At 44.2% G+C, this 25,173-nt stretch overlaps 1 protein-coding gene across 5 annotated transcripts in view; it reads left to right on the forward strand.

Annotated features, from left to right (window-relative positions):
- Adcy10 (adenylate cyclase 10) overlaps nucleotides 1-25,173 on the forward strand; it is a 93,261-nt gene that overhangs the window by 25,146 nt on the left and 42,942 nt on the right. For 4 of the 5 annotated variants that reach the window (XM_017321056.2, NM_173029.3, XM_017321060.2 and 1 more), the window contains exons 6-13: nucleotides 1,592-1,797; nucleotides 4,407-4,503; nucleotides 6,643-6,731; nucleotides 9,549-9,740; nucleotides 10,773-10,891; nucleotides 11,194-11,270; nucleotides 13,115-13,304; nucleotides 16,342-16,397. In XM_017321056.2, the coding sequence (XP_017176545.1) occupies nucleotides 1,592-1,797; nucleotides 4,407-4,503; nucleotides 6,643-6,731; nucleotides 9,549-9,740; nucleotides 10,773-10,891; nucleotides 11,194-11,270; nucleotides 13,115-13,304; nucleotides 16,342-16,397 (1,026 nt within the window). The remainder of the gene's footprint in view (nucleotides 1-1,591; nucleotides 1,798-4,406; nucleotides 4,504-6,642; nucleotides 6,732-9,548; nucleotides 9,741-10,772; nucleotides 10,892-11,193; nucleotides 11,271-13,114; nucleotides 13,305-16,341; nucleotides 16,398-25,173) is intronic. The other variant, NM_001357427.1, reaches the window with a different exon arrangement.

The raw sequence follows: 25,173 nt of genomic DNA on the forward strand, positions 1-25,173 counted from the left end.
GATTTTCAAATTTTCCAAATAAATATATTCTTTATAGTCAATACAACAGTGAATGTGAGGTGGTTTTTTTTGTTTGTTTTTATTTTTATTTTTATTTTTATTATAGGGCACCAAACTTAAGTAGGCCCCAAGGCTTTAGCATGATGGAAGTCCCATTCTGGCTGTAAAACTTGGCATGTACACAGCACCACCTGCCAAAACTAAAACAAAGACCTAATCCATCGAAGTCCATATAGTTCTGGGAAAGTCTCTAAATGTCCTAACCTTATTTTTTAGCTTCTGTAGTTCTGCTTCCGGCTAACTGTTCTTGTTAACTGAAGTGTGTCAACCCAGAACATGTTAGTTGTGCTTAGAAGCGCATCCTGAGAAAGGCTCAGGGCTACACTGGGATTCTGAACACCCAGTGTAGTTGCTGGCCAGCTAATAAAGACTTTCTGGTGCCTTAAATCCATGTTCGAGCAGTCTTCTCTGGTGAATACCCCACGGCATTTTTTTTTCCCAACGTCACTCAGAGAAACTAATGTTGTATACTTCTTGGAATAAAAATAATCCAGTCTGGGCCTGGTGGCACATGTCTGTAATCTCAGCGGGTGGAAGGTAAAAAAGCAGTAGTAGATGAAGTTCAAGGTCAGGCTCTGCTACTTACTGAATCAGAGGCCAGCCTGGGCTACGTGAAACCCTGTCAAAAAAAAAAAAAAAAAAAAAAAAGGATGATAGTAACCCAAACCATTATGTGCATTGTGAGGGGGGATAGTAAAGAGGTTTGCTTTGTCATCTTTCCTCTTTCTCTATAGTAAGCTACGTAGATGGAAACAAATATATATATATATATTATATATTTGTCCATGTTGTCTTCCTGGTAATATATATATTTGTCAAATATATATATGGACAAATGAGCATAGTTGGCTGCAAAGGGAGGGGGTGTTAGTAGGGTGGGGGTGGGAATGAACTCCTATAATGTCAGCACTTGGAAGAGTAAGGCTGGAAAATTGGTGGGAGTTTGAGGCCCAGCCAAGACTACAGTCACAAACAGAATCGGCACAACTATCAAAGATGGAAAACAAACTTATACTTTTTGTATGTATATGCATGTGTGTGTGTGTGTGTGTGTATATATACATATGTATATACAATTTTCATATGCATGTCATATCTTACAGCATCTCTGTACTATTATTCAGTTACCAAAACTTCATTTCTCAATTTGAAAACAAATTAGAGGAAGCCAGGCATGGAAGCCCATGACTTTAATTCCAGCACTCAGGAGGCAGATAGATCTCTGTTAGTTCCAGGCCAGCCTGGACTACTGAATGAGTTCCAGGACAGTCAGGGCTGTACAGAAACACCCTGTCTCAAAACATCTCCCATCCCCAAAAGGTGAAAATGAGGAATTGTGCTCTCTAGCTTTAAAAGATGGAGCCTCTGGGACGGCTGGGACCCCGTAGAGGCGTTTCTGATTTCTATGTAAAGTTTTGAAAGTGAGATTTTGCTTAGAGGTTGTGTAGCCACATCTGATTTTTCCAAGACCCAGTACTTCTGGGAAATAACCCAGAATGTGTTGTGCAAACCCATTGCTTGCTTCCTTCAGGGCTGGCTGCTGGCCACATCACCATGTTGGTCTTTGGGGATGAAACACGGAACTACTTCCTGGTGATTGGCCAGGCGGTGGATGATGTCCGCCTTGCTCAGAACATGGCTCAGATGAACGACGTTATTTTGTCACCAAACTGCTGGCAGCTCTGTGATCGGAGCATGATTGAAATTGAGAGGATTCCAGATCAGAGAGCAGTTAAGGTGAGAGTGCACTGTCTGCTGCCAGTGTGTGCCAGCAGGCTGTCTCCAGAGTCAGGGTTAGCCTAAGGACATGGCCTGTGGGAGGAGCCAGGGCTGCTGAGCCCAAGAAAGAAATGTTCCTCCCAACCCTCCACTGAGGGTAAATGAAGCTATAGGGTGACCTAGGGACAGCTGGGAGTTGTAATATCTGATCCTCATTTGTTTGTTTGTTTGTTGGTTTGATTGGTTTTTATTGAGTCAGGGGTCTCATGTAGGCCAAGCTAACCCTGAACTCATTGCCCTTAAATTACTGATCCTCCTGTCTCCACCTCCCGACTGCTGGGATTTCATTGTGTGCCCTGTGAATGGTAGCACTTGTTTTCTCTACCAGCAACCGCCTAACACTCATGAGTGGACTGTCAGCTATTTGCCAGACATACCCCCATCTGTTTTTGCCTGTTACTTCCTCACTGGTGGACTAAATTTCTGCATCTTTAAGTGGATATTAGCCCAAAACCTAGGATACCCAAGATATAAGATACAATGTGCTAAACGCATGAAACTCAAGAAGAATGAAGACTGAAGTGTGGACACTATGCTCCTCCTTAGAAATGGGAACAAAACACCCATGGAAGGAGTTACAGAGACAAAGTTTGGAGCTGAGACGAAAGGATGGACCATCTAGAGACTGCCATATCCAGGGATCCACCCCATAATCAGCTTCCAAACGCTGACACCATTGCATACACTAGCAAGATTTTGCTGAAAGGACCCAGATGTAGCTGTCTCTTGTGATACTATGCCAGGGCCTAGCAAACACAGAAGTGGATGCTCACAGTCAGCTATTGGATGGATCACAGGGCTCCCAATGGAGGAGCTAGAGAAAGTACCCAAGGAGCTAAAGGGATCTGCAACCCTATAGGTGGAACAACATTCTGAACTAACCAGTACCCCGGAGCTCTTGACTCTAGCTGCATATGTATCAAAAGATGGCCTAGTCGGCCATCACTGGAAAGAGAGGCCCATTGGACACGCAAACTGTATATGCCCCAGTACAGGGGAACGCCAGGGCCAAAACAATGGGAATGGGTGGGTAGGGAAGTGGGGGGGAGGGTATGGGGGACTTTTGAGATAGCATTGGAAATGTAATTGAGGAAAATATGTAATAAAAAATATTAAAAAAAATAAAGGCAGGAATATCAGAGGATGTGCCAGACTCAACGTATTGTATGACAGAATTCTAAGTGTTCCTCTCTCTCTCTCTCTCTCTCTCTCTCTCTCTCTAATGCCCATGCTTGAATGGATAATGCCTTCCAACTCTTTATCCAAGTCTGCAGAAAGGAGAGAGGGGGGGAGAGAGAGAGAGAGAGAAAAGGAAAAGGAAAAGGAAAAGGAAAAGGGAAAGAAAAGAAAAGAAAAGAAAAGAAAAGAAAAGAAAAGAAGGAAGAAAGTAATCTGGTTTTCTCAGGTTTTATTTGACTTGAAATGTTCAGAGATAAAGAACAAAGACCTTCAGGGTGGAAAAACATAAACAAGTGGCTTTGTGCATACATTTTGACCCTTAAGGTCTTGTTAAAAAAATAATTGGAAAAAATTTATTTTTTTTTCTCTTTTCTTTTTGAGCCAAAAGCTGAGCCTAGGACTTAGGAGCTAAGCATATACCCTGTCTGAGCTATGCCACTCAGCCTCTAAAATTACAACAGAATTTATTTTTTGGACAGTACCGGAGGACAGAAGCACACACATGCTAGGCCTGCAACCTGTCTCACTGAGTCATAGCTCCAGAATCTCTTTTTTTTTTTTTTTTTTTTTTTTTTTAATTTCAACTTTGAGGCAGAGCCTCACTAAGTAGCCCAGGGTGTCCTTGAACTTCCTTCATAGTAGAGGAAATCCTTAAATGTTTTTATCTTCCTGACTCAGCATCTCACATAGGCCTGCACTACTGGCAACTGCAACCTGCCTCAGTTCAAAATTACAGCTTACAAACCCGTAGTCATAGTATGCTGGTGACATACACCTATAGTCTTAGCACTTAGGAACCTAACCTTAATAAATTTGAGACTAGCTTGAGCAAGACCCTATCTCAAACAACAATAATCAAGCATGTAAACGATTCTATAGTTAGAGTGGTGGTAGAGTATAAGGCCCTGAGTTCAATCACCTGTGGATCTGTGATGTGACCTTACTAGACCTGAAAAGATGGCACTTTCCTTTAACCCCAACACTCAGCAAGAAAAGATAAGTGGATCTTTGTGAGTTCTAGGCCAGCCTGGTCTATATTCTGAATACTAGGTCATTCGGAACTATACGGTGAGATCCTGTCTTAAAACAAAATAATTCCTTGTACAAACACTACCACATCTACTAACAGTAATAATAATGATAACAATAACAACAACGACGACAATAGTAAAAATAATCAAGTGGAGCTTGGTGACTCATACCTGTAATTCTAGCACTTAAGAAGCCAAGACATAAGGATGGCTGGAAGTTCAAGGGCCAGCCTTGAACTTGTACATTCTGAGCCAGTTGCTGTGTGTCCTGTACTAGACATACTGTTTGCAGGGAAATGATATTCCTAAGGTCACACAACCCTTAGAATAACAAAGTTTACTGTCTGTTTTATCTAGGTTAGCTTCTTAAAACCACCCCCAACCTTTAATTTTGACGAGTTTTTCACAAAATGTATGGGCTTCATGGATTATTATCCTTCTGGTGACCACAAAAGTAAGTAGCCTCCTTGTGTAGACAGACCCTTTGCCTCTGTAGTGGTCAGTAGGGACATATGCCAATGTCAGTGGCTCTGTGACAAGTGGATGCACTCCTCCTCACAGCTCTGGCCCTTGACCTTGACATGAAGGAGACAGATTTCCCATTCTTCAGAACAATGCCGGGTACCTAGCTAGCCTCCTCTTCTGACCACTGATTCCCATCTGTCTGCTTCCAAACACTAACAAGATAAAACACAAAGCATCCTTGACTCCTATTTACCCTCTGGTGTCTCTATATATCTACTTGTGCCATGTCTGTTCTTGAATCTCCTTATTTACCAATAAATATGCACTGCATATTGTGGTGTTGTGAAATGTGGTGGCTCAAATATGCTTGGCCCAGGGAGTGGCACTATTAGGAGGTGTTGCCTTGTTGAAGTAGGTGTGGCCTTGTTGGAGGGACCTCTGAACCTCTAAGCCAGCTAAATGTTTTCCTTTATAAGAGTTGCCTTGGTCATGGTGTCTCTTCACAGCAATGGAAACCTTAACTAAGACATATATGCCTTGGGGTGTGTGTTAACCCACACTTTAGTAGTTCATTTTAAATTTATTTTTTACATTTATTTTGGGGGGATACAGGGTCTCATTTGTACCCTAAGCTGGCCTTAAACTCATAATCCTCCTGCCTTTGCCCCTCTGAAACTAGAATTAGAGGCCCAGCTTTAATTTTAATTTCTAAGAAATAGAATATGCTAGGCTATTCTCAAAGAGATCCTCCTGTCTCAGATTCTTGTGACAAACCTGTCTTATTTTCCTGACATCCAATTTCTACCCTCTTCCCCCATCTGGGAATGTGTCAAATCCACTAGCCTCACCATTAACTAGATTCTGGTGGTCTTTTCCTAGGAAAAAGCTGAGGTGGTTGACTCTAAGTGGCTGGCTTTGGATTTTATGGTTGTTTGAAAGTTCTAGCTGAGTTAGTTTGTTTACAGTGCTTTGTTTAAACTCTGGGGCCTTGTATTCTGCTATGTAATCACCTTACATATACTAGAGCTATACTCTCAGCCCCAGCCTTGCCTAGGTGGTTGTCTTTAGATTCATTCTCCCTCCCTGATGTGTAAACGATTCAACCTAAGGTTTTGTGTATACTAACCAAGTGCTTTACCAGTGAGCTACATGCCACGGCGTCCAAATATTGATGGTTTCCTAATTGTTCCATTTTCCAAGGCTGACTCAATTAGCCCAGTCTGGCCTCAGACCCTCCCGCTATCAAAGGATGACCTTGAATTGCTTGTGCTCTAGTCTCCACCTCCAATTACCCACACACACATTCCAAGGCACATGCAATGCACGCTGATCAGTGCATTGGACAAGTAGGACAAGTAGGAGTCGGAGATGCTCTGTGTTTTGTCTCAATGGTGTTTGGAAGATGGTAGGAGGGAGGTGGTAGCCAGGACAAGAAGATAGCTAGGTTCTTAGAACTGCTGTTCTGGGGAATGGGAAGTGGTATACTACCACCCCAGGATGGCTTTTTGCCATTCTTGTTGTTTAGTTTTGCTTTGTTTTGGTTTTAAGATGGGTTCTTGTCCTGTTGCCTAGGTTGACCTTGAACTTTGTGACTCAGGCCCTAGCAGTCTTCCTGCCTCAGCTCCTCTAGTGCTAGCGATACAGGCACAAGCACCACACTTGCCATGGATCTCAAGCTCTCTATTTTCCTGGGGCTCTAACAATATTTGTTTTAGGTTTGCTTCTATTCTCCAAACTACTATTCTCAGTGCCTTTTGCCAGTTTCCTTCCCTTTTCCTAACTGTTGGAGATATCAGAGTGCTGTCCTTGACTTCCTAGTCTTCTCCATTCAATTCTTCCCAAACCATTCAGTTCACTGCAAGCTTCCATATGACTACAGCAAGACACCCAAGAAGCCTGCAGTGCAAAATTCAAGATAAAATTCACAAGTAACAATCTTCCCTGGATGCAAAGCATTTTAGTTCAATTCTGATACCAAGGCACTTGCAACTAAATGTAGAGAAGCCTAGAACCTATAAGAAGTCTTTCTGTCCATCGATGTCCTGGGGTCTCCCTGGGAAACTGTAAGGAACAAGAAGACTTCTACCGAAAGCATTGCTAAGCCTGCCCTTTCCCTCTGCCCTCTTAGACTTCCTAAGGCTTGCCTGCATGCTGGAGTCTGATCCTGAACTCGAGCTGTCTCTACAAAAGTACGTGATGGAAATCATTTTGAAGCAGGTATTTTCATAATCCAATGTGTTCTATTTCGAGGTGGCAGGAATCTCATCAACAGCAAGCTAGACAAAATAATAAACAGAACACAGAAGCTAGTAAAATGTTTGTAAATTTAAAAAAATACTTTTTGTTGGCTCACCATATAGGTGTTACCTTAAGAAGTGACAACAACCCTAGAATACAGACTCTGGTTGCTCCAAATACCATGTTTCAACATGGAAAGTCTTTTAGGTATATAGAGCAAAAGACAGTCAGTTATAAGTCAAGATATTTTCATGTATATTGGTGGGAATGTCAGGTGTGGGAGGGATAACTCTGTGCCATAGGTCTCATGTTCTCTGATGTTGTTCTTAGTTTGGGAGTTTCTAAGGAGCTACTGGATCTGTTAAATTATCACATTCCAAGGGGTTCACCTTACAATTGAAACGATGTTAGGTAGAACTCAACAGGTAGGCCATGGATGACTATTAAGAGGTCTACAGATAGCACAAGATCTGGAATTAGAGGTCCAGCTTTAATTTTAATTTCAGCTCTCTACAACCATGAAGTTCTAGTCAATCAGTTCATCGTCCTTGACGAATCTTTAACTGAGGCTTTTCTTTTCTGGGAATTTCATTTCACATTCTCCATGTATAAGTGACTTCAAAATTCATTATGCAAATCAGTATACTAAAAAATAGGGGAGGTAAGCTGGGCAATGGTGGCACATGCCTTTAATCCCAGCACTTGAGAGGCAGAGGCAGGTGGATCTCTATGTTTGAGGCCAGCCTGGTCTACGAGCAAATTCCAGGACAGCCAGAGCTCCACAGAGAAACTCTGTCTTGAAAAAACAAAACAAAACACCAGCTAGAAAAAGAAAAATATTAGGGGAAGCATGTGGCTCAGTGGTAGAGCATTTGCCTTGCCTGTGTGAGGCTCTGGGTCCTCTCACTAGCTTTGCTAAATCACACTGAGAAAGAAAGGACAGGAATGTTTCTCTTCAAGACAAAAACAGACAAAAAAACAAATAAAAAAAGAGAATGAAAGAAACAAGCAAAGGAAGGAGGGGAGCAAGGAGGGAAGGAAGGAAGGAAGAAAGAAAGGAGAGGGAGGGAGGGAGGGAATGAGGAAGGGAGGGAGGGAGGGAGGAAGGAAGGAAGGAAGGAAGGAAGGAAGGAAGGAAGGAAGGAAAAGAGATTGTGTTAAATGATAGAACCCATGTTTAGTGTGCTCAAGGATCTATGTTCAATTCCCAGTTTAACGAACAAAATCTATAGTTACTATTTTTATTTTTATTTTTTGAGGCTATCACTGAGTTGCCCAGGGTATCTTTGAACTCAGTCTTCAGTCTAGGAAGGCATTAGACGACTTGTGATCCTTTTGAGTTGCTGGAATTATTATCCTGTTTTTAATAGTCATTTAAAAGGGCAATAACTCTCAAGTGCAAGCATATGAGACTGCCTCTAAATGTACTTCACTGATGTTCACTACTAGTGCCCATGGTTGTCCAAGAGAAAGTCTCCTACATCCTCCCCTACCTCAATAGAGAGACCCCCATTAGCTACTGCTGAGATCATTGCCTACAAGGAGGGGGTGTATGATAAACTCTTGAGTTGGTGTGGAATTGTGGGTAGAAATAATGAATACTGTTAAATAGGTATGTCTGGGGTGGGGAATGGAAAGAAGGGGGAGAACAGAGCTTCGAAGACCTCACCGAGCCATATCCTAGCACTTAAAGGCCATGCGTGCTCAGAGATGCTGCGGTCCTTTTTTTCTCAACCAAACTGAGAACATGTGGTTTAATGGGATAATTTTTTGTTAAAAATTACCTGTAAATGTATTTGAAAAAAATCATTACAGTGGTTAGATATAAATCACATCATCTTTTATGAAAAGAATACAGTTAAGTGAACTTAATCCTGTGGTTAGCCTAGACAGTTAGAAAGCACCGTGACTTAATTCCCTGGACCACTTTCTGTTTCTTCTGTAAGACATGTTTCACATTGCCAGCAGAGAAACTGATACCTTTGTGTGATTTGGACAGAAAGTAGAATGACTATCCCCCATTGATTTGCAAAGTACTCCATTTAACCTAATTCAAGATGGATGACTGGCAGTGATGATTTGGGAATTCTTTTTTCTCAAAGTGGGCATATAGAAGAGGAACCTAAATCAAACAATAAAGCAATGCACGCCACCCAAAAGAGGTCATGTATTACACAGGATGCTGGAATCCAGAGTTGGGTTTTAATTTGCTACTTTCTGTTTACATAACCTTAGGGGAAATCGTGTTACTTCTCCACGTGTTTGCTCTTTAATTTGTAAAATGGGAACACTAATGCTAGGTTTTGAACTTCTGTCTGAAAATAGTGGGATAGAATCTAAAAATATTCCAGAAGGCACCAGGATCTGAAAGTACAAGGTGAAGTTATGTAAAAGGTTATTTTTCTACCCAACTATAAAAATAAGAAATCAGAGGCAGTAGTAGAACTTAATGTGAACGCATGTCGGCATTAGGGATTTGGTTGTCAGGTAACGTAGCAATAGTGGCCAAATTAGCAACCACATAAATCTTCATTGACCAGTAGTGTGTGTGTGTGTGTGTGTGTGTGTGTGTGTTTGCTTGGTTGGCTTCAATGGAAGAGATTTGGATAATGGGTTCTAACCATCTTCTCATTTTCCTGTGGGTTGGCTCTGTGACTTGTGCCTCACACTGAGATAGCTTCAGTTGCTGCTGAAGGCTTTCTTCCCAGTATGGACTTTGGGTACAGGCTAGAGTGGTGCTAAAAGGGTTCTGCTGCCCAGGGCACACACTGCAGAAAGCTGCCCTCTCCCTTACAGATCGATGACAAGCAGCTGCGGGGCTATTTATCTGAGCTTCGCCCTGTGACAATTGTGTTTGTGAACTTGATGTTTAAAGAGCAAGACAAAGTAGAAGTCATAGGCTCAGCCATCCAAGCTGCCTGTGTACACATCACTTCTGTCTTGAAGGTCTTCCGAGGCCAGATCAATAAGGTCTTCATGTTTGATAAGGTAAGTGCGTACTACAGGACAGGAAAGTTCCCGTAGTGTAAGGTTAGCACTGAGTCCAAGGACGTTGGTGAGGTGGAGGGAACCGACATGGGATACTTAAGGTAGGACACCACTCTTTGTAACAGCTCATGCATGGCCGGCATGCCAGGTGTTCCATTCAACATTTTACCTACATTCATTAATTTAAGCCTTGTGGTCACCCTTTGTTATTGTGGTGTTTCTTGATACAGAATCTCACCATGCAACTCTGTCCTGGACCTCACTCTGTAGGCCAGGCTGGCCTTGAATCAGAGCTCAGCCTGCTTCTGCCTCCTGAGTGCTGGGACTAAAGGTGTGTGACACAATGCCTGGCTATGAGTCCACCTTTTAAATCATATCTTATTTTATATGTGCATGGGCACATGTGTGCCAAGGCGTGCATGTAGAAGTCAGAGGACAATTTTCTTCCACTGTGTGAGTCTGTCTCTATTTACTGAGCTATCATTTTTAAAATTAATTAATTTTATTTTATGTATATAAGTTCATATACATGTATGTGTCTGTGTATCACATGCATTCTTGGTGCCCAAAAAACGTTAAAAGAGGAGTGCCATAGCCCTTGGAACTGGAATGGTAGATGAGTAAGAACATCAGTATGTGTGCTGAGAACTAAACCGAGATTCTCTGTAAGAGCTGACAAACTCTAGACAAACACACACACGCGCGCACACACATACACACACATGGACAGACTCATGGACTCATGCACACACCCAAGCACGACTCTTTTCTTTAAAAGACAGAGTCTTGATATGTTCCAGGCTGTCCTGGAACTTTTTATGTAGGCCAGGCTTTTCTGGACCTCACAGCAACCCACCTGCCTCTGCTTCCTACTTCTGGAACTACAGGTGAGCATTCCCTAAGCCACCTTGACAGATTCTACCAGGCAGACACCAGGATGAACCCCAATTCTGAAAGGGAAACTCGCTGTGGCAGTTCTTGGTTAGGCCTTTTTGGCTGGTACAAAGTGTATTTGCTGACTCTCACTTACAGGGCTGCTCCTTCCTCTGTGTCTTCGGCTTCCCTGGGGAAAAGGCTCCCGATGAGATCACTCATGCGCTGGAAAGTGCCGTGGATATATTTGACTTCTGCTCCCAGGTCCACAAAATCCGGTGAGTGTCAACTCTGATCTTATCCAGTAGTTCCTGGGCTGTCTTAAAGGAACAGAGAGGATGGGGGTACAGGAAACTGGGGCGAAGAGAAAGAGTGGATGACTTGGTTTGGGCTTCAAGCATTCTTTCCTTTATATCCCTCAGGTGTATATAACTGTCCTAGGCTGAGCATGAAAAGTTATTTATTTGAAATAGCCTCTCCTCCCACTCCTATCCTACTTCCCTAGCCTTGCCACATTTTCGAAGCTCGTCATCTTTTCTGTAAATACTCATTGTTAATCTCTTTCTACGCACGGCGTCAGTACTGTCTCCATCGGTGTTGCCAGTGGGATTGTCTTCTGTGGGATCGTTGGACACACTGTGAGACATGAGTACACAGGTGTGTAGAGCCGACCTAGTTTCACTTGACTTTCAACAGAGAGCTTTGTGGGAGGGAGAGAGAGAGAGAGAGAGAGAGAGAGAGAGAGAGAGAGAGAGGAGAGACTCCGTTCTCAGAGAGTTTATAGTCTTTCCAGGTGGAGCAAAGCCATGTTGTTTTGGCCACTGACAGTGCCATGCCGGCCGTGTGTGTGACAGTGACTTGCCCGCAGTGTATGTTTCTGGTGCCATGGATGAGTATAGGAAATATGAAGTTACTTCCCCACCACCCACATGGTGGATCACAACCATATGTAACTCCAATCCAGGTTGACCTGAAGGCCGCCTTCTGACCTCTGAGGGTGCCATACATATATGCAAACAAAACACTCATACATATAAAATAATGAAATAAATAAGGCAAACTTTTGTTTGCTTTTGTTGTTGTCTTAGATACAGGGTTTCTCTGTGTAGCCCTGGCTGTCCTGGAACTCACTCTATAGGCCAGGTTAGCTTCAAACTCGAGAGATCTGCCAGCCTCTGCCTCTCAAGAATAAAATTTTTTCAAGTATGAAGTCATTGGAGATATTTTCAGAATCCTTGGCCTGTTAGCCCCAGAATCCCCAATGACCAGGTCTGGTTATTCACTGAGATGATGTAATCCGAAAAGAGGTGAGCGGCTGTGCAGCAAGACAAGGCCTTTATTCAATGTAGCCACAGCAAAAGGAACAGGGGAGCCAGCATCTTACCCCCCCCCCTCAAGGTGTTGATGGTAGATACAGGGGTATACAGAGGGGTAATGAAAGGAACGGGGCAAGAAATACACAAAGACGGGCAGAACTGGCCAAACTGTGCTGTGTACATCGGTCTCTTAGGAGATGATTACTTGAGATCCCTATACTGAAAGGATAACCTGCAGGGCTCGGCGTCCCTGATATTTGAGAAAAATCGAGGAGGAGAAATGACTCAAAGAGAAATGTATGTCATGACAGGGACTGATGTGTTAAACTTTTTGTCCCCATTACGAAATGCCCTGGAAAACAGCCTGAGGGAGCCATTGTGGTTTGCAGGCCAAATGTTCCCATAAGCTCCTGTGCTTGAACACTTGGTCTCCTGATGGTGATGCTGGTCTGGGAGGCTGTGGGACCTCTGGGACTATGGCCTACCCAGCAGAAATGGACCATTAGGATCTCAGCAACAGAGGGATGCCATGTCTCAAAACAAAACAAAAGCATAGCTAGATATATGGTGGTGTCTTTAATCCTAGCACTCCAGAAGCAGGTGGATCTCCGTAAGTTCGAGGCCAGCCTGGTCTACAGAGTGAGTTCCAGGACAGTCTGGGTTGTTATACAGAGAAACCCTGTCTCAAAAAACAAAGCAATGCCCCTCCCCCAGTAAAGCACACACACACACACACACACACACACACACACACACACACACACACACTGAATTACCAAATGAAGTTTTTATTCAGTAGACATACACCATTTTGAGGGTCAGTTCCCTTAGACCAACACACTGCTTGTCCACTTCATCACAGAAGATCAGCTATATCTTATCCACACATCCTCAGGCCTGTGACTATCCCCCTTACAAACGCCCCACTACACTTAAGGCCTTTTTAATCCCAGAACAGACCACCCTCTCGGTCTCCTAGATTAGACAGAAACCTTGCTACTGGCTGAGTTAACTGTTGAAGATTGCTTGAAATAGGCCCTGGCCAACTGAAGGCTAAACTCGTGTGCCATTCACGCCAGGCAGAAGAAATTGGGGGGGAGGGGGAGTCTCCCCCAGTTACGTGGGGTTTAACAGCTTTCGCTGTCGGCTTTCTCCTCCCGGTTGGGCTTCCCCCACCCGTTGTAGTCATCGGTCAGAAGGTCAACATTGCTGCCAGGATGATGATGTACTACCCGGGCATCGTGAGCTGCGACTCTGTCACCTACGATGGCAGCAACCTACCAGCCTACTTTTTTAAGGAGCTTCCGAAGAAAGTTATGAAAGGAGTTGCAGATCCTGGACCCGTGTATCAGTGTTTGGGCCTCAATGAGAAAGTGTGAGTGTGGGTATTGATTGTTTTATATATATATATATATATATATATATATATATATATATAGCTAGATAGCAAACAATTGGTGCCCTATTTGAGATTCAAAACCATTTCATGAAGCTGAAATCTATATCTTCCCAGACCTGGGTCCAGGCTTTAAACATCCTTCACTCTCTTACTAATATTGCAGCAAGAGAGAAGCTCATTCTTTGCCCAGGCTTGAGAGACTAAGGGCGTTCCTTCAGCAGCTGTGCAAACAGATCAGAGAGTCCCCTGATTCAGTACCGACAGGCAGATCTGCTCACCATTCAGTACTCACTGATTATGTTAACTGCAGGCCCAGCATCATGAGAGGTCAAAGAGGACAAGATATTGTTCCGGGTCTTTGCTAAAGCCCAGCTTAGATGTGTGGATATCCCTTTGGGCTTAAAATTGTTCAGCCAGGCAGCAGTGGCGCACGCCTTTAATCCCAGCACTCGGGAGGCAGAGGCAGGAAGACTTCTGACTTCTAAGCCACCCTGGTCTACAGAGAGAGTTCCAGGCCAACCAGGGTTTCACAGAAAACCCTGTTTTGAAAAAACAAAAAAGGAGAGAGGGAAAGAAAGAGAAAGGAGAGGGGGGAAGGAAGGAAGGAAGGAAGGAAGGAAGGAAGGAAGGAAGGAAGGAAGGAAGGAAAGAAGGAAGGAAGGAGGAAAGCCCAGTAGCTTCTAATCACTTCATACTGATGTTCAAATTCCTTGCAATAGCATACAAGGGAGCTTTTCCAAGTTCATCCCCTCCTGCACACCCTCACTGGGATTGTCTAATGGCTTATCTCACTACTCTGCCCAATCCATCTTTAAAATACAGCTCAGGAATCTTCCTCTCACTGGGGGTGGCTCTGGCACTCCCCAGGCCCCACTAGACATGGGAACCCTTCCCACCATTGGGTAACTCTACAGCACACGCTCCCAGTAGGCCGCCTTCTCCCAGACTCTTTGGTTATTGGTTCTAGAGATGGATCCCAGGGCCTCATTCATGCTAAGCATATGCTCTACCTCTAAGGTGTATCCCCCAATTCTCATATCACTGACTTCTCACTGCACTGTGAGCACAGGGAGGCACTTACTCTTATATCCCCTATGCTGGGCACACAATAGGTCTCCCAACAATGCTGAACCAATGAGTGGAGTGTGAATAAACAACAGGGGAATAGACCACTATTACTCCAGGAACAAACTAGACCCTAGGTCTTAAAGAGTCCATCGTCAGAGGCTACATACAGTTGATTCAGACATCTCTTTCTCTTCACTCTGTGTTCCTGTGGCTCGGCGCCCTGCTTAGCACACACAGCTCATCACTAAGTAGTGACTGACTAAGTGAAAGGATAGTGATGATGTCTTGGTGAGCGCTTATTAAATATGCACTCTACCTCAAAATATACTATTTATTCCTATGATTGACTGCGGGAGGTAGAAACATTTTACTATCCCCATTTTATACACTGAAATGCTATTAACTAACTCACCAAGGGTCTCTCTAGTAAAGCCAGGGAGTGAAGATTCAAACTCACAGTAACACAGCCTCACAGGCGACCAGAAACCTCAGTGGCACAAGACAACGAACATCAACAGACTTGTTGTTGTTGTTGTTGTTGTTGTAATGGATCAAACCATTCACCCTGTCCATGCTAGGCCTTCATGTTTTAGCTACATCCCAACACAATTAATAGGTTTTGTTTTGGTGTCATCCCCCCCCCCCAGGAAAATATGGGACACTGTTGATAGGAGTTAGCAGGTTATAAGCTGATCCAAGATGGCATCAGCTGAGACATCAGGGTCAACTGGGCTTACAGAGCTAGATCAGTTTGGTTCCTCCTGTCTCATCCTCCACCAGGCACGTTGCCATAGTAATATGTGAAGGACAAGACACAGTCGGCTCACTCACAAGCATTTCTCAAGCCTCTTTCTCCTGTTTGCTGACATCTGATCGGCCAGAGCATTCACAAGGTTAAAGCCACAGCAGGAAGGCAGTGCCCAGCTAGGTGACAAGGGGTGGGGAGAAAGGTAGGGTACTGAAGTGGGTCACTACATCCAGTCACCCCACAAGCTCCAAAGCCTGAAGTCTTCACGATTTTCCGGGGCCATCCCTCCAGATGGAGAAAAAGGCATACACACACATATGCAGCTATGAATAGGGCTTGGTTTCTGCCCTCAAGCTTTTACATTAGACGATTAGCTGCATGTACCACGGGAGAGTTTGGTAGGTGCCGCTAGAGAACATGACAAAGTAGCAAGGCAGAAAACAGAAGAGAACAATCCAAAGTGAAATTCACACTAAAAGGCACACGCACTCAGCCTGTATTTAGACACTGCCACACTAGCCACAGGTTGTTGGACAAGTTTCTGCACTTCGTTTACTCATTTGTAAAATGGATGTTAGGTGATACTTTTGTCTCCCAGGCTTTTTGTTTGTTTTTAAGTTGGTTGGTTGGTTGAGTTTTGTGGGTTATTTTTGGTAGTACTTGAGATTGAACCTGAGCCATCACGTGTGCTGGGCAAATGCTCTCCCACTGGGTTACAGTCCTATCACAGGAGTCACACCTCTGAATAATTTTTTTTTTTTTGGTCAGAGTTAAAGATACTGGCCAAGAAAAAAAGATGAGCAGTGAATCCACTTAGAAGTATGCAAGACTCATAGCAAGTGCCCAGCAAAATAGACTGATATTGAGCAGTCCATAGACTCTCTCCAGGATGTGAGTCTGCAGCACATCTAAGATTGTTGGGGTCCACCTGCCCGCCTCTGCCCTCCAAAGGGTTCTTGTCTACCAATTCAGGTGCAAGAGTTATTTGCTAAATAGTGTGCCAGGTACTACAGTAATAGCTAGTACAGAAGTTGTTTGGACTCTGTTACAAATAGACCTGATCTCTTCCCCTCTTGGTAGCTGCAACCAGGGAATAGAGGCTTGTTAAAGATCTTTTAAAAAATGGCTTAAGAAGTCACTTTTGCCCTCAGTGTTTCTGTTTTGAATCTAACATCTTTTCTCTCTTTCTCTCTTTAGCATGTTTGGTATGGCATATCTCATCTGCAACAGATATGAGGGCTACCCTTTGCTGGGTAGGTAGTGAGCCTTGATTTGAAACTTTCTCTGTTTTTATTTTGGCTTTTTTTTTAAAGAGCTGGGAGAAACTAGAGACTAAGTCAAGGCTTTGTGCATATTGTACAAGCTCTTGGTTCTTTATTGAACTCTAACAAGGCCTAGAGAAAAGGGTAGCAATGAGAAGCATGCACTCTAGTGAATTATGACAAAATGAAGGTATATACTTATCACTCAGGTCAAAGGTCAGAGAAATGGCACAGTGGCTAAAATGTCTCCTGTGCAAGTTTGAGGACCTAAGTTCAAATCCCCAGGACCCACATACAAAGCTGGGCTTGACTGCACACTTCTGTAACCCTAGCACGGGTGTGGTGGAAACAGGTGGATCCCTGGTGCTTGCTGGCTGGGAAGTGTAGCCAGTGACTGAGCCTGGGTTTAGTAAGAGATCCTGTCTCAGAGATACCTACTGTCAGCCTCTAGCCTCCACACCCATGAGCACATGTGCACCCACATCTGTACGCCTATATACCACACATGCACATATATACTCCTACAAAAGAGAGAGGAAAATAACCATGTGTTAGAAATCACACATGTCTCCTTGCTTCCTCCCTCTTCCCTTCCCCCGTCCCAGGGCTCGATTATTTATTCTTATTTTAAAACTCACATAAAGCTGGACATGATGGCATGCAGATTTAGTTCCAGCACTCAAGAGGCAGAGACAGGTGGATGTCTGTGAGTTTGTGGTCAGCCTGGTCTACATAAGAATTCCAGGGGCTACATAGTGAGACCTTGTCTTAAAAAAGAAACAAACAAGAATAACTTAAACCCAGCATGACGACTTTCCAGATATTCAGGAGGCAGAGGAAGGAGGATCTCTGGAACCCAGGAGTTTAGGGCCACCCTGGATAACATACAAATGTCTCGTCTCTTAGACACACACAGAAAAGCATCATTTATGCTCCTGGATCCATGCCATTTATATACTGTAGAGTGTCTGTGCAAAAGGAGGGAGTAGAGGGTCGGAATATTCAAGAGATGCAGAGACATGAGGACATGGCCAGGGCCATGGCTTCTGTTGTGGGAAAGGGAAGAAAAAAGGACCAGAGCTGAGACAGGGGTGGAAGAGACGAGGCACTGTGTCTGTCCTCCCTACCCAAAGAAAGCACCACTATGCCTGGCTCCCCTCCTTCACTCTGACCCCCTAAGACTCCACCTTTTCTTCTGCCTCTGGCCCATCATCTTTTGGCTCACCTTGACTCTTCCCTACTGAATACTGGCAGGTACTTAGTAGGATGCTTATGATCTAACCACCCCACTGTACTGAAGATACCCCTCTGGGTCCCCTGCTTCTCTCTATCCCCAGACAGCACCTTCCCCTCCACTGGGACAGAATTTTTTACTCTCCTCCCTACCCCCTTGGAAAACAAACAAACAAACAAAAAATAAAATACTGACTACCCACGAAGGGGCTTTAGACAGCAGGGAAGGGGCTGAAGGGGAGAGCATAGGATGGTCAGGGAAAAGGTTCACAAATTCCCGGGAAGAAAGCACAGATTAAAAGTAGAAGGTGGCTTGGTCCGGGACCCGCCGAACTTAGGAAATTAGTCTGAACAGGTGAGAGGGTGCGCCAGAGAACCTGACAGCTTCTGGAACAGGTGGAAGCACAGAGGCGCTGAGGCAGCACCCTGTGTGGGCCGGGGACAGCCGGCCACCTTCCGGACCAGAGGACAGGTGCCCGCCCGGCTGGGGAGGCGGCCTAAGCCACAGCAGCAGCGGTTGCCATCTTGGTCCGGGACCCGCCGAACTTAGGAAATTAGTCTGAACAGGTGAGAGGGTGCGCCAGAGAACCTGACAGCTTCTGGAACAGGCAGAAGCACAGAGGCGCTGAGGCAGCACCCTGTGTGGGCCGGGGACAGCCGGCCACCTTCCGGACCAGAGGACAGGTGCCCGCCCGGCTGGGGAGGCGACCTAAGCCACAGCAGCAGCGGTCGCCATCTTGGTCCGGGATCTGCCGAACTTAGGAAATTAGTCTGAACAGGTGAGAGGGTGCGCCAGAGAACCTGACAGCTTCTGGAACAGGCGGAAGCACAGAGGCGCTGAGGCAGCACCCTTTGTGGGCCGGGGACAGCCAGCCACCGTCTGGACCGGAGGACAGGTGCCCGCCCGGCTGGGGAGGCGGCCTAAGCCACAGCAGCAGCGGTCGCCATCTTGGTCCGGGACCCGCCGAACTTAGGAAATTAGTCTGAACAGGTGAGAGGGTGCGCCAGAGAACCTGACAGCCTCTGGAACAGGCAGAAGCACAGAGGGGCTGAGGCAGCACCCTGTGTGGGCCGGGGACAGCCGGCCACCTTCCGGACCGGAGGACAGGTGCCCGCCCGGCTGGGGAGGCGACCTAAGCCACAGCAGCAGCGGTCGCCATCTTGGTCCGGGACCCGCCGAACTTAGGAAATTAGTCTGAACAGGTGAGAGGGTGCGCCAGAGAACCTGACAGCTTCTGGAACAGGCAGAAGCACAGAGGCGCTGAGGCAGCACCCTGCGTGGGCCGGGGACAGCCGGCCACCTTCCGGACCAGAGGACAGGTGCCCACCCGGCTGGGGAGGCGGCCTAAGCCACAGCAGCAGCGGTCGCCATCTTGGTCCGGGACCCGCCGAACTTAGGAAATTAGTCTGAACAGGTGAGAGGGTGCGCCAGAGAACCTGACAGCTTCTGGAACAGGCAGAAGCACAGAGGCGCTGAGGCAGCACCCTGTGTGGGCCAGGGACAGCCGGCCACCTTCCGGACCAGAGGACAGGTGCCCGCCCGGCTGGGGAGGCGACCTAAGCCACAGCAGCAGCGGTCGCCATCTTGGTCCCGGGACTCCAAGGAACTTAGGAATTTAGTCTGCTTAGGTGAGAGTCTGTACCACCTGGGAACTGCCAAAGCAACACAGTGTCTGAGAAAGGTCCTGTTTTGGGCCTTCTTCTTCGGCCAGGAGGAGGTCCAAATACAAGATATCTGCGCACCTTCCCTGTAAGAGAGCTTGCCAGCAGAGAGTGCTCTGAGCACTGAAACTCAGAGGAGAGAATCTGTCTCCCAGGTCTGCTGATAGACGGTAACAGAATCACCAGAAGAACAATCTCTAAACAGAGTCAACTATAACTACTAACTCCAGAGATTACCAGATGGCGAAAGGTAAACGGAGGAATCTTACTAACAGGAACCAAGACCACTCACCATCACCAGAACCCAGCACACCCACTTCGCCCAGTCCAGGGAACCCCAACACACCTGAGAACCTAGACCTAGATTTAAAAGCATATCTCATGATGATGGTAGAGGACATCAAGAAGGACTTTAATAAATCACTTAAAGAAATACAGGAGAACACTGCTAAAGAGTTACAAGTCCTTAAAGAAAAACAGGAAAACACAATCAAACAGGTAGAAGTCCTTACAGAAAAAGAGGAAAAAACATACAAACAGGTGATGGAAATGAACAAAACCATACTAGACCTAAAAAGGGAAGTAGACACAATAAAGAAAACTCAAAGCGAGGCAACACTAGAGATAGAAACCCTAGGAAAGAAATCTGGAACCATAGATTTGAGCATCAGCAACAGAATACAAGAGATGGAAGAGAGAATCTCAGGTGCAGAAGATTCCATAGAGAACATCGGCACAACAATCAAAGAAAATGGAAAATGCAAAAAGATCCTAACTCAAAATATCCAGGAAATCCAGGACACAATAAGAAGACCAAACGTACGGATAATAGGAGTGGATGAGAATGAAGATTTTCAACTCAAAGGTCCAGCAAACATCTTCAACAAAATTATTGAAGAAAACTTCCCAAATCTAAAGAATGAGATGCATATGAACATACAAGAAGCCTACAGAACTCCAAATAGACTGGACCAGAAAAGAAATTCCTCCCGACACATAATAATCAGAACATCAAATGCACTAAATAAAGATAGAATACTAAAAGCAGTAAGGGAAAAAGGTCAAGTAACATATAAAGGCAAGCCTATCAGAATTACACCAGATTTTTCACCAGAGACTATGAAAGCCAGAAGAGCCTGGACAGATGTTATACAGACACTAAGAGAACACAAACTGCAGCCCAGGCTACTATACCCAGCCAAACTCTCAATTATCATAGAGGGAGAAACCAAAGTATTCCACGACAAAACCAAATTCACGCATTATCTCTCCACGAATCCAGCCCTTCAAAGGATAATAACAGAAAAAAACCAATACAAGAACGGGAACAACGCCCTAGAAAAAACAAGAAGGTAATCCCTCAACAAACCTAAAAGAAGACAGCCACAAGAACAGAATGCCACCTTTAACAACTAAAATAACAGGAAGCAACAATTACTTTTCCTTAATATCTCTTAACATCAATGGTCTCAACTCGCCAATAAAAAGACATAGACTAACAAACTGGCTACACAAACAAGACCCAACATTTTGCTGCTTACAGGAAACTCATCTCAGAGAAAAAGATAGACACTACCTCAGAATGAAAGGCTGGAAAACAATTTTCCAAGCAAATGGTATGAAGAAACAAGCAGGAGTAGCCATCCTAATATCTGATAAGATTGACTTCCAACCCAAAGTCATCAAAAAAGACAAGGAGGGACACTTCATTCTCATCAAAGGTAAAATCCTCCAAGAGGAACTCTCAATTCTGAATATCTATGCTCCAAATACAAGAGCAGCCACATTCACTAAAGAAACTTTAGTAAAGCTCAAAGCACACATTGCGCCTCACACAATAATAGTGGGAGACTTCAACACACCACTTTCACCAATGGACAGATCATGGAAACAGAAACTAAACAGGGACACACTGAAACTAACAGAAGTGATGAAACAAATGGATCTGACAGATATCTACAGAACATTTTTCCCTAAAACAAAAGGATATACCTTCTTCTCAGCACCTCATGGTACCTTCTCCAAAATTGACCACATAATAGGTCACAAATCAGGCCTCAACAGATTCAAAAATATTGAAATTGTCCCATGTATCCTATCAGATCACCATGCACTAAGGCTGATCTTCAATAACAAAATAAATAACAGAAAGCCAACATTCACATGGAAACTGAACAACACTCTTCTCAATGATACCTTGGTCAAGGAAGGAATAAAGAAAGAAATTAAAGACTTTTTAGAGTTTAATGAAAATGAAGCCACAACGTACCCAAACCTTTGGGACACAATGAAAGCATTTCTAAGAGGGAAACTCATAGCTATGAGTGCCTTCAAGAAAAAACGGGAGAGAGCACATACTAGCAGCTTGACAACACATCTAAAAGCTCTAGAAAAAAAGGAAGCAAATTCACCCAAGAGGAGTAGACGGCAGGAAATAATCAAACTCAGGGGTGAAATCAACCAAGTGGAAACAAGAAGAACTATTCAAAGAATTAACCAAACGAGGAGTTGGTTCTTTGAGAAAATCAACAAGATAGATAAACCCTTAGCTAGACTCACTAAAGGGCACAGGGACAAAATCCTAATTAACAAAATCAGAAATGAAAAGGGAGACATAACAACAGATCCTGAAGAAATCCAAAACACCATCAGATCCTTCTACAAAAGGCTATACTCAACAAAACTGGAAAACCTGGACGAAATGGACAAATTTCTGGACAGATACCAGGTACCAAAGTTGAATCAGGATCAAGTTGACCTTCTAAACAGTCCCATATCCCCTAAAGAAATAGAAGCAGTTATTAATAGTCTCCCAACCAAAAAAAGCCCAGGACCAGACGGGTTTAGTGCAGAGTTCTATCAGACCTTCAAAGAAGATCTAACTCCAGTTCTGCACAAACTTTTTCACAAGATAGAAGTAGAAGGTATTCTACCCAACTCATTTTATGAAGCCACTATTACTCTGATACCTAAACCACAGAAAGATCCAACAAAGATAGAGAACTTCAGACCAATTTCTCTTATGAACATCGATGCAAAAATCCTTAATAAAATTCTCGCTAACCGAATCCAAGAACACATTAAAGCAATCATCCATCCTGACCAAGTAGGTTTTATTCCAGGGATGCAGGGATGGTTTAATATACGAAAATCCATCAATGTAATCCATTATATAAACAAACTCAAAGACAAAAACCACATGATCATCTCGTTAGATGCAGAAAAAGCATTTGACAAGATCCAACACCCATTCATGATAAAAGTTCTGGAAAGATCAGGAATTCAAGGCCAATACCTAAACATGATAAAAGCAATCTACAGCAAACCAGTAGCCAACATCAAAGTAAATGGAGAGAAGCTGGAAGCAATCCCACTAAAATCAGGGACTAGACAAGGCTGCCCACTTTCTCCCTACCTTTTCAACATAGTACTTGAAGTATTAGCCAGAGCAATTCGACAACAAAAGGAGATCAAGGGGATACAAATTGGAAAAGAGGAAGTCAAAATATCACTTTTTGCAGATGATATGATAGTATATATAAGTGACCCTAAAAATTCCAACAGAGAACTCCTAAACCTGATAAACAGCTTCGGTGAAGTAGCTGGATATAAAATTAACTCAAACAAGTCAATGGCCTTTCTCTACACAAAGAATAAACAGGCTGAGAAAGAAATTAGGGAAACAACACCCTTCTCAATAGCCACAAATAATATAAAATATCTCGGCGTGACTCTAACGAAGGAAGTGAAAGATCTGTATGATAAAAACTTCAAGTCCCTGAAGAAAGAAATTAAAGAAGATCTCAGAAGATGGAAAGATCTCCCATGCTCATGGATTGGCAGGACCAACATTGTAAAAATGGCTATCTTGCCAAAAGCAATCTACAGATTCAATGCAATCCCCATTAAAATTCCAACTCAATTCTTCAACGAATTAGAAGGAGCAATTTGCAAATTCATCTGGAATAACAAAAAACCGAGGATAGCAAAAACTCTTCTCAAGGATAAAAGAACCTCTGGTGGAATCACCATGCCTGACCTAAAGCTTTACTACAGAGCAATTGTGATAAAAACTGCATGGTACTGGTATAGAGACAGACAAGTGGACCAATGGAATAGAATTGAAGACCCAGAAATGAACCCACACACCTATGGTCACTTGATCTTCGACAAGGGAGCCAAAACCATCCAGTGGAAGAAAGACAGCATTTTCAACAATTGGTGCTGGCACAACTGGTTGTTATCATGTAGAAGAATGCGAATCGATCCATACTTATCTCCTTGTACTAAGGTCAAATCTAAGTGGATCAAGGAACTTCACATAAAACCAGAGACACTGAAACTTATAGAGGAGAAAGTGGGGAAAAGCCTTGAAGATATGGGCACAGGGGAAAAATTCCTGAACAGAACAGCAATGGCTTGTGCTGTAAGATCGAGAATTGACAAATGGGACCTAATGAAACTCCAAAGTTTCTGCAAGGCAAAAGACACTGTCTATAAGACAAAAAGACCACCAACAGACTGGGAAAGGATCTTTACCTATCCTAAATCAGATAGGGGACTAATATCCAACATATATAAAGAACTCAAGAAGGTGGACCTCAGAAAATCAAATAACCCCCTTAAAAAATGGGGCTCAGAACTGAACAAAGAATTCTCACCTGAGGAATACCGAATGGCAGAGAAGCACCTGAAAAAATGTTCAACATCCTTAATCATCAGGGAAATGCAAATCAAAACAACCCTGAGATTCCACCTCACACCAGTGAGAATGGCTAAGATCAAAAATTCAGGTGACAGCAGATGCTGGCGAGGATGTGGAGAAAGAGGAACACTCCTCCATTGTTGGTGGGATTGCAGGCTTGTACAACCACTCTGGAAATCAGTCTGGCGGTTCCTCAGAAAATTGGACATAGTACTACCGGAGGATCCAGCAATACCTCTCCTGGGCATATATCCAGAAGAAGCCCCAACTGGTAAGAAGGACACATGCTCCACTATGTTCATAGCAGCCTTATTTATAATAGCCAGAAACTGGAAAGAACCCAGATGCCCCTCAACAGAGGAATGGATACAGAAAATGTGGTACATCTACACAATGGAGTACTACTCAGCTATTAAAAAGAATGAATTTATGAAATTCCTAGCCAAATGGATGGACCTGGAGAGCATCATCCTGAGTGAGGTAACACAATCACAAAGGAACTCACACAATATGTACTCACTGATAAGTGGATACTAGCCCAAAACCTAGGATACCCACGATATAAGATACAATTTCCTAAACACATGAAACTCAAGAAAAATGAAGACTGAAGTGTGGACACTATGCCCCTCCTTAGAAGTGGGAACAAAACACCCATGGAAGGAGTTACAGAAACAAAGTATGGAGCTGAGATGAAAGGATGGACCATCTAGAGACTGCCATATCCAGGGATCCACCCCATAATCAGCTTCCAAATGCTGACACCATTGCATACACTAGCAAGATTTTACTGAAAGGACCCAGATGTAGCTGTCTCTTGTGAGACTATGCCGGGGCCTAGCAAACACAGAAGTGGATGCTCACAGTCAGCTAATGGATGGATCACAGGGCTCCCAATGGAGGAGCTAGAGAAAGTACCCAAGGAGCTAAAGGGATCTTCAACCCTATAGGTGGAACAACATTATGAACTAACCCGTACCCCTGAGCTCTTGACTCTAGCTGCATATGTATCAAAAGATGGCCTAGTCGGCCATCACTGGAAAGAGAGGCCCATTGGACACGCAGACTTTGTGTGCCCCGGTACAGGGGAACGCCAGGGCCAAAGGGGGGGAGTGGGTGGGTAGGGGAGTGGGGGTGGGTGGGTAAGGGGGACTTTTGGTATAGCAT

Source organism: Mus musculus, chromosome 1 (genome assembly GCF_000001635.26).
Source record: "Mus musculus strain C57BL/6J chromosome 1, GRCm38.p6 C57BL/6J".
In the NCBI taxonomy this organism is placed as follows: Eukaryota; Metazoa; Chordata; class Mammalia; order Rodentia; family Muridae; genus Mus; species Mus musculus.